At 37.4% G+C, this 16,127-nt stretch overlaps 1 protein-coding gene across 2 annotated transcripts; it reads right to left on the reverse strand.

Annotated features, from left to right (window-relative positions):
• Window positions 1-870: 870 nt before the first annotated feature.
• LOC112689181 (transcriptional repressor scratch 2-like) lies at window positions 871-14,662 on the reverse strand. 2 transcript variants are annotated; one of them, XM_025562756.1, is made up of 5 exons: window positions 14,254-14,662; window positions 5,993-6,162; window positions 4,731-4,934; window positions 1,336-1,462; window positions 871-1,239 (listed from the first exon to the last, which is right to left on the reverse strand). In XM_025562756.1, exons 2-5 carry the CDS (start codon window positions 6,158-6,160, stop codon window positions 1,028-1,030), a joined length of 711 nt encoding a protein of 236 aa, XP_025418541.1. In that variant the 5' UTR covers window positions 6,161-6,162; window positions 14,254-14,662; the 3' UTR covers window positions 871-1,027. The 2 variants fall into 2 exon arrangements, with proteins under 2 accessions (XP_025418541.1, XP_025418542.1); XM_025562757.1 differs by lacking the exon at window positions 14,254-14,662 and adding an exon at window positions 6,359-6,811.
• Between the last annotated feature and the right edge of the window lie 1,465 nt (window positions 14,663-16,127).

Here is a 16,127-nt window from a genome sequence, read left to right on the forward strand (position 1 = left end):
GTTGATTATGGTTGTCAGATAATTTTACAAAGATCTTAAATTTCATTTTTGATGTTTGTATTTGAATTTATTGACACCAAAAGACAATTTTATTTATTTTTCTGGTTACATTTTCTATCTGTGATACACAAGTTGATAAATTAATAAATATAGATTTTATAAAATGTATAAAATTAAGTAAACAATAATTTTTCTCATCTTAAAATGTAAAATATATTTTCTACAATATAAAGAAAGTCATGTATAATCTAGTGTATGTATTTACAAAATTAATAAATATTTTTAAAACAAACTCACTGTTGTATACAAAAATAAATAAAATGTGACTAGTAGCACTCGTCCGTTTAAATATTCTAAATTATTACTTAAAATTAACTAATTGCTATTTTATTGTTAAAGTATTAAAACATATAAACAAATTTGTAAAGAAAAATGTTTGAACTATTCTATTTTGTACCTACAAAATTAAGAAAAATATGATTATATTTAACTCTTCAAACTAAAGAGGAAAATACACTTCAACTAACACTTGGTTTTGTCAAATTCATTGGTTTCAATTCTGAAATCAACCTAAATCTAATTAAATGGTACATATTTATTGCTTAGATTTTGTTATGTAAAACGTATTAGGCCTAAAAATTGTTTTGTTTTGTTTTTCCTACTTTTTCTTTATTTATTTTTGTATTATTTATTTATTTAATATTATAATTTTTTTTTTTCTTATCAAATGTGTTTAAAATAAGAAAGTTTCACTGTTGTAACTTTGTTATTCAAAGTATTTTAAATTGTATTTAAATATAATGTTGAAAATATGTTTTACATTTTTAGCACCTAATATGTTACCAAAGTATTCACCAAAAAATAATAGCGTACAATATCCATCACATTTTATTTTCATTTCATTTCGGGAAAAAAACAAGAGAATTATGAAAATCTTAATTATCATAAAATATAATTATATACAAACAAAAATAATAATTGTTAAGCATTTTTGATTTGTAAAACTAATAAAAAAATAAAAAGGTTCCTAATCGTTGTTGTTGTTGTTGTTGTTGATTGATGTCATTTTACCACAAGCTGATTCCTCGTGCTTGTATAAGTATGATTTTAGTGCAAATGCTTTGTTGCATTTCTGACAGACGTGTGGTTTCTCTGTAGAATGGGTCTGCAGATGAGCTCGCAAGTTCGACTTGTCCGCAAACGCTTTGCAACACTTTTCGCATTCGTAAGGTTTTTCGCCTGGGAAGAAAGAGGGGAATGCAACAAAAAAATTGTTTTAAATTAATAAGAAATTATGATAAAAAGAAGTTTTCTAGCTACTGACTGACTACTTACCCGTATGCGTACGGATGTGCCCTTGTAACAGCCATGGTCTGGAGAAACATTTACCGCAATAGTGACATTTACACGATTGGCTGTGCGTTCTCATATGCATCGAGAACGCCGGTATTGACACGTACACCTGCGCATAAACAAATGTGACTATGTAAATCGATAAATATATTAATGCGTCTAAGAGGAAGACCTAAGGAAAACTGGTCACGGCTTTTTCGGCCGTGCCTATGGGCGGTTGTGATCCGTCACTAAAGCCAGGATCCCTATAAGCATTTAATTTCGAACGGGGACGGTACAGAACTATTTCTCAAAATCATTTTTTCGTTTCTGTAAAGACTTGTAAAAAGGTTAGCACTGTGTTGCATGCGTAAAAAATACGAACGGTATGGATCGAGAAGAAAATATTCCATCTTCAACCATCTTCGTCACTTCATTTCGCGGAGTGTACGATATGTATCAACAATTCCCATCCGATATGTTGTTGATTATTTTATTTATATGGGACCAATTTCCAATCAATAGTTTCAATTTATGTGTTTTTCAAAAATAACTTTCTGAAAATGTTGATCCCGCACCTTTTAAATCTGATGTATCGGACTAAATTAATTATTCTAGCGAATCATACAAGAACTTACAGTTTTTATGGGAGACATAAGTTATATCTATTTTTAAATTTTTCATATTATGCTAGATCCATGGATAACACGTACATCGTGTAGTACGTACACGAGATTAGTATTTAGAATTTCGGCGCCCCGGGTCGTAATCATTTACCATCTTAAAACCGTCCAAATGATACGTTTAAAAATAAATTCACCACCCCTACATTTTACAACCCGACGCTTACGTACGAACCACTTGCTCCACCCCCTCAATAAATACGTCCCGACGTATACAGAAATATACGTACGTACATAAAAGTTACGATTTTGTGGTCTCGAACACGGTGTTACGCGATATAAATAAACATACGTAGCAATAATTGTTGCATCACGTAAAACATTATTGTGTATATACATAGCACGACTATTATTACTAGTGCGACTTCCTAAATAACATGAATCGTCTTTGTTTTTATTTTTTTTTATATCCGTACTTCGCTATTTAATTATCTGCGGTTCATTCTCAACAATTGTTAATAAAATAATTCGAATACGTTTTAAAAAAATAACCGAAAAGTTTTGAAAACATCGTTTTATTTATACAACAAACATAAAATAAATACGTGTTATTAATTTACATATAATTACATTTTAAACGCATAAAATATTGTGACACGTATAATTGCGTCGACTGTACATACAACCAGTTGTCAACGAACGTGATTCTATTGACGTGATTTACACCTTTTATTATGGAAAATATTTAATTAGCAATCCTTCTCCCTCTTCGTCCACTTCCTTTAAATGAATACTCACATCCCATTGAAAAATAATACAAGAAATACAGTATGACAACGTATCTTCGCGAACGCAATTTGAAGAGCGGAAACAATGCTGAAAGATACAGGTAGGTATCTAGTTGGACCCTCTTCGCCGAGAATATATAATTAATTAATTGATTATCAGAACTAAAATAACCTGACACCTACCACACGTACTACATAGACGAGCCAGCGACGTTATGTCAACTATACACATGACCAGACCACAGTAACTAATAATAATCATCTAATATTAACATCTCTATATAGAATACTCGCAGTCGAAATCGATATAAAGTAGCAGTGACGTGTTTACAGGGTAGGTTGACTACAGGCCCAGGCCAACTCAATTTATATTTTACCAGTTAAAGCTTCTTTTTCATCACATGTTAATTGTATTTATTAAGTACATCAGATAGATAACATAGCGGCTAAGGTGATAGTGTCCGTATCATGGAAAAATATCAGAGGTGGAAAATCCAAAAATTCATTCCTCATAATATGCTAGATAAAATATTCTCTATACGATACCTACAGAGCAAACGGGTCTACTAAAATATTTCGTACTAAACACATCAATATAATGTAACGTAATACCATTGGGAAATCGAAAACCACGTGCGAGCTTTTAATATGGTCTTTTTATCTTATTTAAACTTTGTAAAACAATATCCACAATTAGACATTAGCGAGAAAAATAAGTGAACAATATAAAATATAAGTTGTATACAAAAATTAATTACAATTAAATTAAAAAGCCTGAATGATGAAGAAATAGAGTATTTTGATTATGATTTTTTTAGTTGGTTTAAGAGAATATTTTTGGTGTCAAAATGAATGTTGGAGGCATTGAGAAGAGATAATTGGTAGTCACATAAAAGTGAATAACAGGGCAGTTGAAAATTAGGGGGATTATGTCGCAAACCATAAGGTTATTGTGTATAGTGCAGAGGGGAAAATCGTTTAATAGAAGTTTTAAAAAGTAAAAAGTAGTCTCTGCCCAAAGTAAAGACCAAAACATAATACTATACTTTTCTTGAAGATATCGAGGTTGTGAAACCAGGTTGGTAATGGAATGATTGGAAATATATTTCTGTACCAAGTGATGAAATTAAGAAGTGATTTCCAGTGTTTAAACCATAGATTAAATAACACAGATTCTAAGGTTCTTAGACCATGGAATTTTCAAACTCTAAGCACAGAATAGATTAATCTATTTTGTACTCGGAGTGTATCTGAGAAATGTCCATACATGATTCTGTTAGAAAATATAAGATTTATTTTATAGTAAATATAAGAGGAGAAATATATAAATTAAAAGCATTTGAAGAAAGAGCTTGGAGGCAGGAAAGTGAGTCAGTGGCGATGAGAAATTTATTTGCTGACTAGGAAGATATAGTATTGAGTGCTTCAATAATGACAAATCATTCAGTTGTGAATGAAGATGTAGTGAGTGGAAGATTATTAGAAAAAGATGTAAGAAACTCCGGTACGAAGAATGAACACCCAGTTGATGGGGAAGACCGAGCCGTCCGTGAAAATTAGGATAAAAAGTGGGAAAGTGTTATGAATAAATTCGAGAAAAATTATTGTTGACATAATTAGGGGGTGTAAATATTAGAAAAGTATGTGTATGATTTAGAAAGTTTTTGTATAGGTGGATAATGGAAGAAAGGTGGAACCTGATTTCGTATAATGGGAATTGGTTTGTTTTGATAATAAAATTGTAATAGAATGTTCTGTCAAGGCAAGAACTGGGAGATTTTTGGACATAGTACCATTAAGTGAACCTCGAGGAAGGAATTGAAAATATATAAATGTTTATTTAATCATTTTTTGGGTAAAAGTTTACCGGTGAGCCATCTAATTTTAATGTGAAGTGGTTGGCACGATATTTCGACCTCGTTAGTGTGGAGGGTATGGGGTTTAACACGATTATTATTATTAAGGATCATAATAATTACGAACGTACTTTGTCGCAATGGGGACAGTGTCTGGCTTTAGTGTCTGCCAGCGATCTATGTGTCTGCCGGTGCCGGGCAAGGTTACTGGACGTGCTGTAACATTTCCCACAATCCGGACACTGGCGCTCCTTGTTGGTCGTTTTCTTCGCCTTTGTCGTCTTCTCCTGCAGAAGTATCTCGTCGTCGTCACCATCTTCGTTGTCAGCTTCTTTCTATATGAAAGTACGACAGAAGAAAAACGAATTGTCAAAACACGACGCTCACTCGATATAAATGGCGGATCCAGGATTTTTTTTTTCTTTTGGGGAGGGAGGTTGAAAAATGTTTTCCCTAGGGATATTTTTTATAACATTGCAGTCAGTGATTGATAATGAATAAAGATAATAGTAAGTAATATTATACATTAATTTAAATCTAAAACTACTATTTTCTTGTATGAATAAATGTACAAATTATATACTTTCTCTAATACTTTTTTTAAAAAAAAAAATCTTTTCTTAATTCATAAAATTATCCATTTTCAATATATATTTTTCCTGGTTTATAAGAAGGTTAACTCCCTCCCTCCTACTTGGATCCGTCACTGCTCGATATTCTTGTGCAGTAAATTTAGAAAATCCATCGTCCTTTGTGGCCGGTTACACGCAACATATTATTACACACTAATGCAAGAGCCAAGACCAAATTAAAAAACGAAGGAATATCTTTTGGCCCTCTAAAAATGTACATACTGACTAGCCAAAGCCCTACAGAGTACAGGAGTCCCGTTTCGCCTCTTAGTAGGCTCTCAGTAGTAGAGCAGCGTTGCAAAGACACCGCTGTTGAATGACGGAGTAACACTTGGGAAATTTTTTTTTAAGTTTTCTCCGGCCTAAAATATTATATGATACTGATGAATTAAAATGTCATTCGGACATTTGATTAAAAGTCGAATCAATTTCAAACAAATAATAATGGTTTAGACACCTGCAGTTTATAAAAGACATTTAGAATAATTTTACACAGCGCATGATGATTACCATAAATTGAAGGTTATCGTTGGTTAAAATAAAATCAATAGCCATATAGATTGAGATAGAAATCAAATATCCGAATAACTAAGGACAGAACTAGTATGTTGTTTGATTATGTTGTCATTATCCAAATATTGTTCAGACGGGAGATTTGGATATAACCACCGATCGCTAAACCCGTGATCTGTCCGACCGATTGCACGTGTTATCATAAATTAAAATCATTCAATATTAAGTATGCGTTATTGTTCACTTACCTTATCAAATGTTTTCGAATCTTCAATAATGGCGGTCGTGTGGTGTTTGAAGTAGACAATGCTGACTTCGGCCAATTGCGTCAGGTTATACAGTTCGTCTCCGATAGACGACTGCTGCTGCTGCTGCTGCTGCTGCGCGTCTACGACGTGCTCATACGAATGCGGCATCTCTACAACGGGACAGAAAAACATACTCGTGTTCAGAGATCTCGACGGTTTTTTTTCTATTCGGTTATTATATAATATTAACAATTACCAGATCAAAAGATCTAAAATTCCACCGCCCCTTCCCTCATACGGTAAACCGTCCGGACGATCCGGGCGGTAGAGATAGCGCGCAATGGCTACTTAGTAAGTAGTACTTACCGATTGATACAGGGATCGAACGCGTACTGAGGTATGTTACATTAACACGAATAAGGGAATGCGCGTCAGGCCGAGTTGCGAAGCTTTTGAAAACCCTTTCGGATCTTTCTGTTGGGCCCCGTAAATACGCCACGCATCGCAGTGTCGGCACGAAACATTTTTTACCGAGCCTGCGCGGCAGATTTATAATTAACGCGCAGTATAACGATGTATTTGGAAAGCTTATCGTTTCTCGATTTCGTGAAAAACGGAACTCGACATCGGACACCGTTTGAAAGGTGTGTAAAACAATCGGTTTTACCAGGTTTACCGTAGTTAATTCTCGGCCACGGTGCAGTGCATGATTTCTGAGCGAGTTCGTAAACGGACGGCGACGTAAAACAATAATATCAAATACCGAAACGTTCTGTAACGAGACTGATAAAAGGACTACCGTTGTGGTTTACGCTAACGCCGACCAACTGCGGTCGAATACGAGATATGGGATTGAAATCGGTTTTTGAAAACGTTATCGCATTGGTTTCGTTTTGAGATTTTAGGTTATAGATAGATCGGTCGGTGCGTCGGAAATAGTACACGTTTAGAAAACAACCGTGCGATGAGGCGGCAAATTATCGCACCCGACACCCTTTGTGTTCGTCGAGTCCATATTAAGAGTTCTTCGAATCGACCACTTATCAACGGAATCGGTTACGTCGTTATAGACTTGTAACATATGTATCGCGCGATAAGCGATCAATAACCGAATCATATCGATAGCGATACAAGATATTACCGACAAATTTAATTCACAAGTGGATGTATTATTTATTAATCCGATAAACGTTACGCATAATATGGTCAGCGTACCCGTCGTCGTCGAGTGCACGTTTCGCCGATGAGCGTTTTTTAAATGTTCTCTCACGAATTTGTGGTCACAATAAATAACAAAACGTTATATTGAACTTCAACAATCTTAAGTGTATACGATTATAAAATATGGATTAGTGACTGCGGTCAACGACACGGTTTAATACTTATCGACCACTGCTATTGCCTTCTGATAGTATTAGTTGACATGATCAGAGCAATGATCAGACGACATTGGCCGTTTGAGCGGTTAAAAACGAGGACCCGCGTTGAAACGTACCGGACAGTAGCGCACCGCGATGCGTTGTCACTATAACCCACAAATGCAGACCAGAGGACTATGCGTTTGGGAAGCAACGAATGTTTACGACGAGCACCTATTTATGTAATACGAGAAGAAACTAGACATTTGAGCAGTGGCAGTAGTAGTGATTAGTGGTCGGAGAGGAAGGGTAAAAAAGACTTTTGCAACCGGGATACCCGCCCCGGAACAGGACCGCTGGAATTCTAGCGGAACGGACGGATTTGTTTTTACACGAAACGGACAAATACCTCCCGTTTTACGAAAATATTGACGAACGTCTTCGGACGAAATCCGAGCACGTGCGTGTGTTTGGCGATAAGACGCGATGCGCTTACACCCGGTCCGTACGCCGTACGCGGAATGTGCCGTGTATTTTATTACACCACATGGACTAGAATAAAAATAATGTAAAAATAACGGGGATCGGTTTCCAAATCGTTGACCTTAAACGGGACGAAGTGCACGGCACCGCGTATCAATCGTACGCTCGGCGCGGCGTCGGGGTTATATGCAGCGAGCCGCCGCGAATACCGACTTCCTCCTGGACCGTCGACCGATCCCGTCGCGTAGTCGACGCGGTGTGCTTGTACGTATTTATACGCACATTTACACGCGCACGCACGCGCTCGCACGTGTGCCGCACACGCACGTTATAGACCCGTGGCGCGTGGACGCGCGCAATCGGCGACGGGCACATGGTTTCGCGGCGGAACGCGGCTAGGGACGTCGAAGGGACGCGGGGGGACGGGGCAACGTACGTCGTCGCAGCAGCAGCCGCCGCCGCAGGTGACATTTTCCTCCCTCCCGCACGCGCGCGCGCACACGTACCCAAATCCGTACGCGATTTATTTTTAAAACAATCGTGGCGTGCACGAGCGGTAACACTTCTGTGTACGCGTATGTTTGGAATAATAATAATAGTAAAAAAAAAAAAAAAAATGTACAACCGTCGTCGAACGCACGCACACGCGGTGGCGCGGTAATCGTTCGTTACAGTGGTTTGTGCGCGCACAAGTAATTATATTGTATCTGACGAGATGTGCAATGGACGATGCAACAACCTAGTGCCGGTTGTACAGGACCCTTCCGACTACTGCTGTATGCCATATTATTAAAAGGTTAAAAATCTAACGGCACTTGCCCCCCTCCTCAACCACGATGGTGTTATCTAAAAATAAAATCCGTAGGGCTATGAGCAACTTATGCAAGCGCAAAGCCTCATAAGTTAGGCCCTTCCACTAAGTGAAACTTATCAGTTCATCGTAGAGGACCAACGTTGATCGTAAAACAATTTTAAAACCGCAACAGTAATCGTACACGCGTACTTAAAACTTCGCGGTTGACTCCGATTGTTGCACCAATGTTTTCGACAATTTGCCGTCAAGAAAAAGTATTGGTCAGCTAATAATATCTCAATCCCCCCTCCCACTCACGATGTTAAGAATAACTTCGAGATATACGAACATGCATCCGTCGCAGCATCAAACGAATCGAAGTGTTTTGAAATTACAAAGTTAAATCACCAATTACCGAATAAATGGCATTTATAATTTAAATATTTATAATGCCACGTATGTAGCACGAATAAAAATGCATATACAGGTCTCTTGGAGTTTTACGATCGTTTATGTATGACAGTTTCTTAGTAGATTTTTTTACGTGGCCATGTTTTGGGACGATACGTTTCGTTTTTGTCGTACGACTTTAGACAATGGCCGGCCCCACTACCGTATACCAACAGTAAAGTAGATGATAACACAGAGAATTTCGGTAAAACGTGGATTATTGTCCATCAACGGACAACAGGTGGTGTACCGCGGCGGCGCCTGTTATACGGCTAACAACCACGAGCGCGGACGACGGCAGGATATTATCTCGGAAACTGTTCACAAGTCCGATAAAATAATTGTAATACAATCATGTTGTAACAGCAGCAGCAGCCGTTACAACTTCGTGATTCGATTATCGCAGTGTGGGGCCACGTCGCACGTTCCGTCCACGATTAACTCTACGCGTGTGGTGACGCTGTGTTGTTGCATTCATACCGTTTTGTTGGAGCGTAACGCTAACGGTCGAAAAATGCGTCCAACGGCTATTAGAGAGTTGGCCGGAAAAGTAGTTATAACCGGCAGAAACGTCGGAAATCGATCGACAATATTATTGAAGGGAACACCCATAACGTCAAACGCGAGTCGCGTAAGTACGTCCAGTGCTCGACTTGTGGGGTGACGCGGGGGGGGGGGGGGGGGGTACCCCAACTAATTTTCAGAAATTTTAGCGTCCCCCTACAATTATTACGCTATAATCATAATGCTCAGCCAGCTTTGGAGACGTTCTTTTTTTAAAGTAAATAGAGTCCCCCTTCTTTAATTTTGCCAAGTCCGAGCACTGAGTACGTCAAAATATGCCGGAAAAAAATCCTCGATATCTAATGTATAACGTGTGCTCTGGAGACGGCCGCATAACTTAGCATATATATTTTTAAGGATGACGGCGGCGGTTCGGATTAGAGGTAAGGGGATGGTGAGAGAGACGCTAACGTCAAGAAGAGACTCGTGTACGTGGCGGACGCGTGCAGATTATTTTTAGAGAGAAACGCGGTAGCGGAGGAGCATCCGTCGCGGTTCCCGATGTCGCGGGGACCTCTCCGTACATACAACGCTTTACCGTCTTCCGATGCAGCGTTCCGTTCCCGCCGCCAACCGGTGGTTCCAGCTGTTTGATAATAATAATATGCGCGTACAAACACGCGCGCACCGTGAGTACGACAAACAATGCATTTTTATTTATAACATCAGTGCCAGATCTATGTCTGCAATTACCAATTGGAAAAGCTTCTTTTAAAAAACAAAAATTACTCAACATGACACTTATATATTTATTTAATACAAGATGATGTATTAAATAACTAAAAACAAAAAACCAAAAGCTAAGTACCTCAATTAATTAAAAAAAAAAACCTTAAAAAACAACGAAACTGACAATTTATAAAATAAAATAATATTATAATAAAGATTTTGTATCGATTGTGCTGTACGCGTTATGTTCTTTCGGACAAGCGTTATTAAAAAAACGCGGCACGTGCAACAGTGGCGGTTCATGCTATGATGCACAGGAGCACGTGAACCAGCCAAAAATTATTAGACTTCTATAATGAATTAAAATTTGTTATTATGCACATGGTCTGTAATCAACAAAATTATTTGAAAAAAAAAAAAAATTCGTGTTGAGAAATGTCTTCAGCGATTAAATAATTAGCAGAGCACACATTCGTTGTGCTCCGGATGACTGTACAAAAATTAGCTACACGCATAGACACGTCGGTTAAGTAATACATTGTCGTTTGGAGCACAATCAATATGTGAATCGGACTTATTTTTATCGTTCCACATTTTTTTCAAAACAAGATTTTGTATTTATGTTTCATACATAATAATTTTTTTTCCAATTTATTTTTATTTACCGCGACGAAAAGCTTAGAAAGCTTAAAAAATTAATTGTTGATAAGTACGTTATATGTACCTGTACCAATAACAAAACGAATATTTCTTACCCGTCTACATACGAGCAGGTTTCTTACGAATTATTTGTTCATCATCTTACATGAACCTCACGAGCCGCCACTGACGTGCAATGATTATACGGGAAAATGTAAACTGGACCTGCGATTACCTTTTTTGTTGTAAATTCGGCCCCCAAAATATTAGGTAATAAAGTAGGTAAATTGTAAACTTGGCCCGGAAATTTCAGGTAATAAAAAAGGTTGGTTGTAATCTCGGCCCGATAATATGTATTTGCAGATTATTTAATACTCTATTTAATACTGTTTAATACTGTTATTTAATATGTAAGTCAATACCTACATATGAGAAGATGCTATGCTTCCACCTGATATGTGGGCCTGTGCATCAGTTGATACGTGTTTAACAACTAATACATGTGAATCATTTCATATGCATTTTAATTCAAATTTCAATTTCACTCACCCCCAATATATATGCCATCATTGTAAAATTAAAAGAACTACAAACAGAAACGTAGATTCAAATCAATAGCCTAGATGCACCATTTAAATTTCAAAATACAAAAACTAAATAAAGAAAGAGACCTCTTAAAAAAAAACATTTACAAAATATAAAAATTAGGAAATATCAGTGAGTGAATACGTTAAACACATGGCTTTTAACTTAAAAAAATTGATTTTTATATTATTTCGATAACAATTTTTCACTTTATATTTTTACTCAACAATTAACTTGTAAGTTGTAGTTACTTGTAGTTTTAAATTTTTTACACTTAGAAATTTACATAAATACATTTTATATTTATTATATAACGTAGTTCATACTATGAATAATAATATGACAATGAAAATAATTTTTGGAGGATAATGAGAATCGCCTCCTCGTGGTGTCCTCTGGGTAATGCTAAATGGTTCTCAAAAATATTATAAGAAAATTATATGTACATTTTTATCCGAGCCGAGTTTACACCTAAATTATTTTTACCTGAAAAAAACACGAGCCGAGTTTACAATAGCCCGATTATAATGTATATGAAACTCGCGGAAAATACAATGCAAACGGCCGAAAGGTTTTCTACTGGATTTCGACTCGATTCCTATACAATAATAATAATAATAATGATAATTTATGACTAAACTCCGAATCCACCCCTCTTCTCAAGGTTAATTTAGTCCTATTATACGAGATACAATTATCAGCGGATTTGAAAACTTTTAATTGGAACGAGTTAAAACAAAATATATTCATGTAATCGACGTTAAACATATGTACTGTACCACATGAATATATCATAGCAAAGTACGATTTTATATGTATCTTAAATATAAGACACAATTAATATACTACCCATACGCACCTATAATATATATATATAGATACTAAAATAGATTTTAGATTTTCACCATATATTCCATTTTAATCTGTTTGCAACCAATAATTAATAGGTGTTTTTCAATATTTCAATACAATTTACTTGATAAGGTCAAAGCCCTTGTTAAATCCACCCGATGCCTAACTATAAAAGCTTATGAAATGAGAGAATACAATAATGTACTAGTATAAAGTATATTATAAATATATCTCATTCGCTCCATATGGCATATGGTCTATCACAATATTATAAAATGTATTCTCGGTAATTTTTTAGTGCAACGTCGTTTTCGATTATATCATGATTATAAATAGGATATGATAGTTGTAACTGCACTGTTCCTAGAAAAACAATAACGTTGACTTACTTTTTATTGATTTTCGAGCAAAATTAACAGTGCCGATTATGAAATCGTAAGTTTTTTTTCTATCCAGTTTATCTTTTCATCTTTAATGAATAATGTTTAACTTACAGAATGACGAAAAACGATTAGTGCAAAACATTGTTACGGATGGTGTGTATGGTTTAGAGTGTCGCACGTCAAGACATTTTTCTGACTATTGGCTATATTGATGATATTCCCTCTAAAGCAAAATATTATAGTACAATACAATGGTAATTAACTGAAAATATTTCGTCTATGTGTTTTACTTAGGTACTATGTAGACCGAATAATTAAAGGCACTTCAGTTAAAATATTCCGCTACACTGCATTAACCACAACCGGGTAACTTTCAATAATGTCCATCACACATACGGCGAATACACACGTTAATAATTAACACGAATTTCGTCTCTCGTTTAATTTTTCGTTAGGAAAAATTTTATAATATTATTAACATTCAATGAAAATTACTTACATTACTGACATACGCGTGGTCTTGCATTCATGCATGACCGTCGACGCGAACAACTGTACTGGAACTGTAGGTACTATTATACTACTATTGCTACCAAACATATGTATTCTCATTGTAATTCTAACCCCATATATTTTATACAGAGCTAGTGCGATAAACAAAATCAGTATAGATAAAACAACATTTGAGAGGAAAGAATGACCGACCGACTCGATTTTTCTGATCCAAATTATTTTTCCCTCTAAGCATCTACAACAATATTTGAGTGAGCTAAGTATTCGGAAACAAAATATTGAACAGTTGAATCTACAATCTATAAATAAAAATATAATAATAACGTGTATTGTTACTATATAGGTACATGTTTCGTCTGATAACTTTGATCTTTATTGTTACTGAGAAATCGTTTTCGCATAGCGGTTGAGGTTGTATCCACTACAGAGAATTTATATATGTATATATATATTTCAAAGTACCTAAAATATCAAAACTGTCTGTAAAATGTTTATGTATTCTGTAAACGAAATTGTGTGTCAATGGAAAATTCACCGACTCTCTCGTCGGATGGCCTAATGTTCATCGACTTTTCGTCGAGCCGCCCACGTAGCGGAATTTTAATATAATATCGTATGCGATACGCGCGTAGATCGACAAAATTGTTGTAGCTCAATATTATCACGTCGCTTCAGCTCGGCTCCGGGAGAGCGACGGATCTCAGACTCGCGTAAGGGTGGGTCGGTCACCGAAAACGAAATCGAATCAGTGTTCAAATCGTATACGTGCTCGAGGATCGAAATCTCTGCGGAAACGACCAGTGCACGGTAAATGTCTATCCCGTTAAGCCGCATAATATTGGGTACACAGAGTTCTTTAATGTATACAACACTTGTTGATCACGAACACGGATTGTTCGAGGTGGTGTCCACACGTAACACGATTACGCGGGCGCGACGTGCAGACGGACGTGATCGGCGCAAACGTCTTACCGTAGTGTTTATCGGCGGCCACCAAGCGAAGGAGGACGACACGCTCTCACTGATGCTGGTTCTTCTGCTGCTGCTTGCTGGTTCTGCTGCTCGGCGGCGACGACGGCAGCTACGCACGTCTTCATCGCGCCACGTGATGTTCGACCCCGGACCACATGTCGTGTCCAGAGAACGTGAACGTGATCGCGGCCGGCAAATCACGCGCGCAGCCTGTAAACCCTGTATATCTGTACCTACCGTGTACGCGTACAACACGCGTTGCGAAGTACACGTGCAAGCGCGGCCCGGTGCGTCGTCGTCGTCGTCGTCGAGTGGAATCGCGCGTTTCGCAGTGGGCCCGCGGCGGCGCTACGTACGTACGTGTGCGGAGACGGTGCGACACTATATCACGCCGCGTCCGCCGGCGTACGCGCTACGCACCACGCACGCACACGCGAACGCACGGGGGGGGCGCACATGAACAGCCATCTCTCTCTCGCTCTCTCACTCTCTCTCTCTCGTCTGTATGTGTGCGTGTGCGTGTGTGTACGGAAGGGCGGCGACTTTAAGCGATCTCTTTTAGTATTTATACCGCGGGGACGAATGGTGGCAGGGCGGTCGGCCGGTCAGCGTTTAAAAATAAAACTCAGACTTGTGACTTGTAGACCCCGCTCGCATCCACGTACGACGGCGACGGCGACGCGTGCCAACGTCGAGAACACGTGCGCACTAATCCCGGCAAGTGGTCGTGCAATATGCGCGCCGCCACCGCTTCCTACCCATCACCCACCCAGGTTGACCGCCACCGACTGCAACGTATTCGGCCGCTCGTGCGTGTCCACCTTCATATCTTTCCCTGTGGCCGATGTGATTCGCGTTCAAATATTATTCACGAACTAATGTAAAGGAGATATTTCTTAAATCGGAGAAATAAATCGAAATAGATAATAAACGCCAGGTTTAAATTATTGAAAATTAAATTCCTATTCAGAAATATGCTCAGTCAACTAGGACTTTACTATAGAACTGTTCTAACGAACGGTGTTGGAAGAGAGAACGGATAAAATTTTACTTTTATTTTACATTGTCAAATAACATTTGAAAGACTCCCGTACATAATATACATATAATATCGTGTAAGTCGTACGACAAACTATACTACCTACTTTAGTTACTACTATAGTACTGCTGGCACAGTGTGCCTTTATGTATACATAAGTTTACGTAAATAACGCGTTTATTCGTAATGCGTGTGTTCGTATCGCACATACCGCTGCGACAACCCCACGCGCGGAACCCGCTACGTGACACGAGAGCTGTTGTCTTGCATCTGCTCAACTTTCGATGTCGGCGACGACATTCTGTTTGCTATTGCCACGATAACAATAACAATACTTATCTGTGTGTCGGTGATGTAATCATAGAGTGACAAAGGTGCACAGACTTTTAATTTTCCTCCTTCATTTGTTGACTTCATGTACTTGTAGACAGTGGCGGATTAGAGGGCAGGCTAAAGGCTTATATCCTAGGGCGGCTTTTTTGGAAGGGTGGTTTTTTTTTTATAGAATTAAGAGTTATTATTGACCTATTAGGTATATTTATTTTAATATATTAATATGTACATTGTATGATGCGTACCTATAGGCTATAATAAGAATATTACAATTATTATTACAATTTGAAAATATTTCATTTGTAATAAAATAATTACAGATAGTTACTAGTTATTATTAATAACTTATTAGTACCTATGTACTTATTGGGAACATCTGACTATCCGAGTATAGGTATTTTCATATCTGGCTATTTATATTTCCGTTATGTGACTGTATAAGTATTGTTTATTTGTACTGGTAATAATGGTATCTGTAGTAAAATAATAGACATGAAGTATT

The sequence above is a fragment of the Sipha flava genome, unplaced genomic scaffold (assembly GCF_003268045.1).
Source record: "Sipha flava isolate LNK unplaced genomic scaffold, YSA_version1 42_pilon_pilon, whole genome shotgun sequence".
Classification (NCBI taxonomy): Eukaryota; Metazoa; Arthropoda; class Insecta; order Hemiptera; family Aphididae; genus Sipha; species Sipha flava.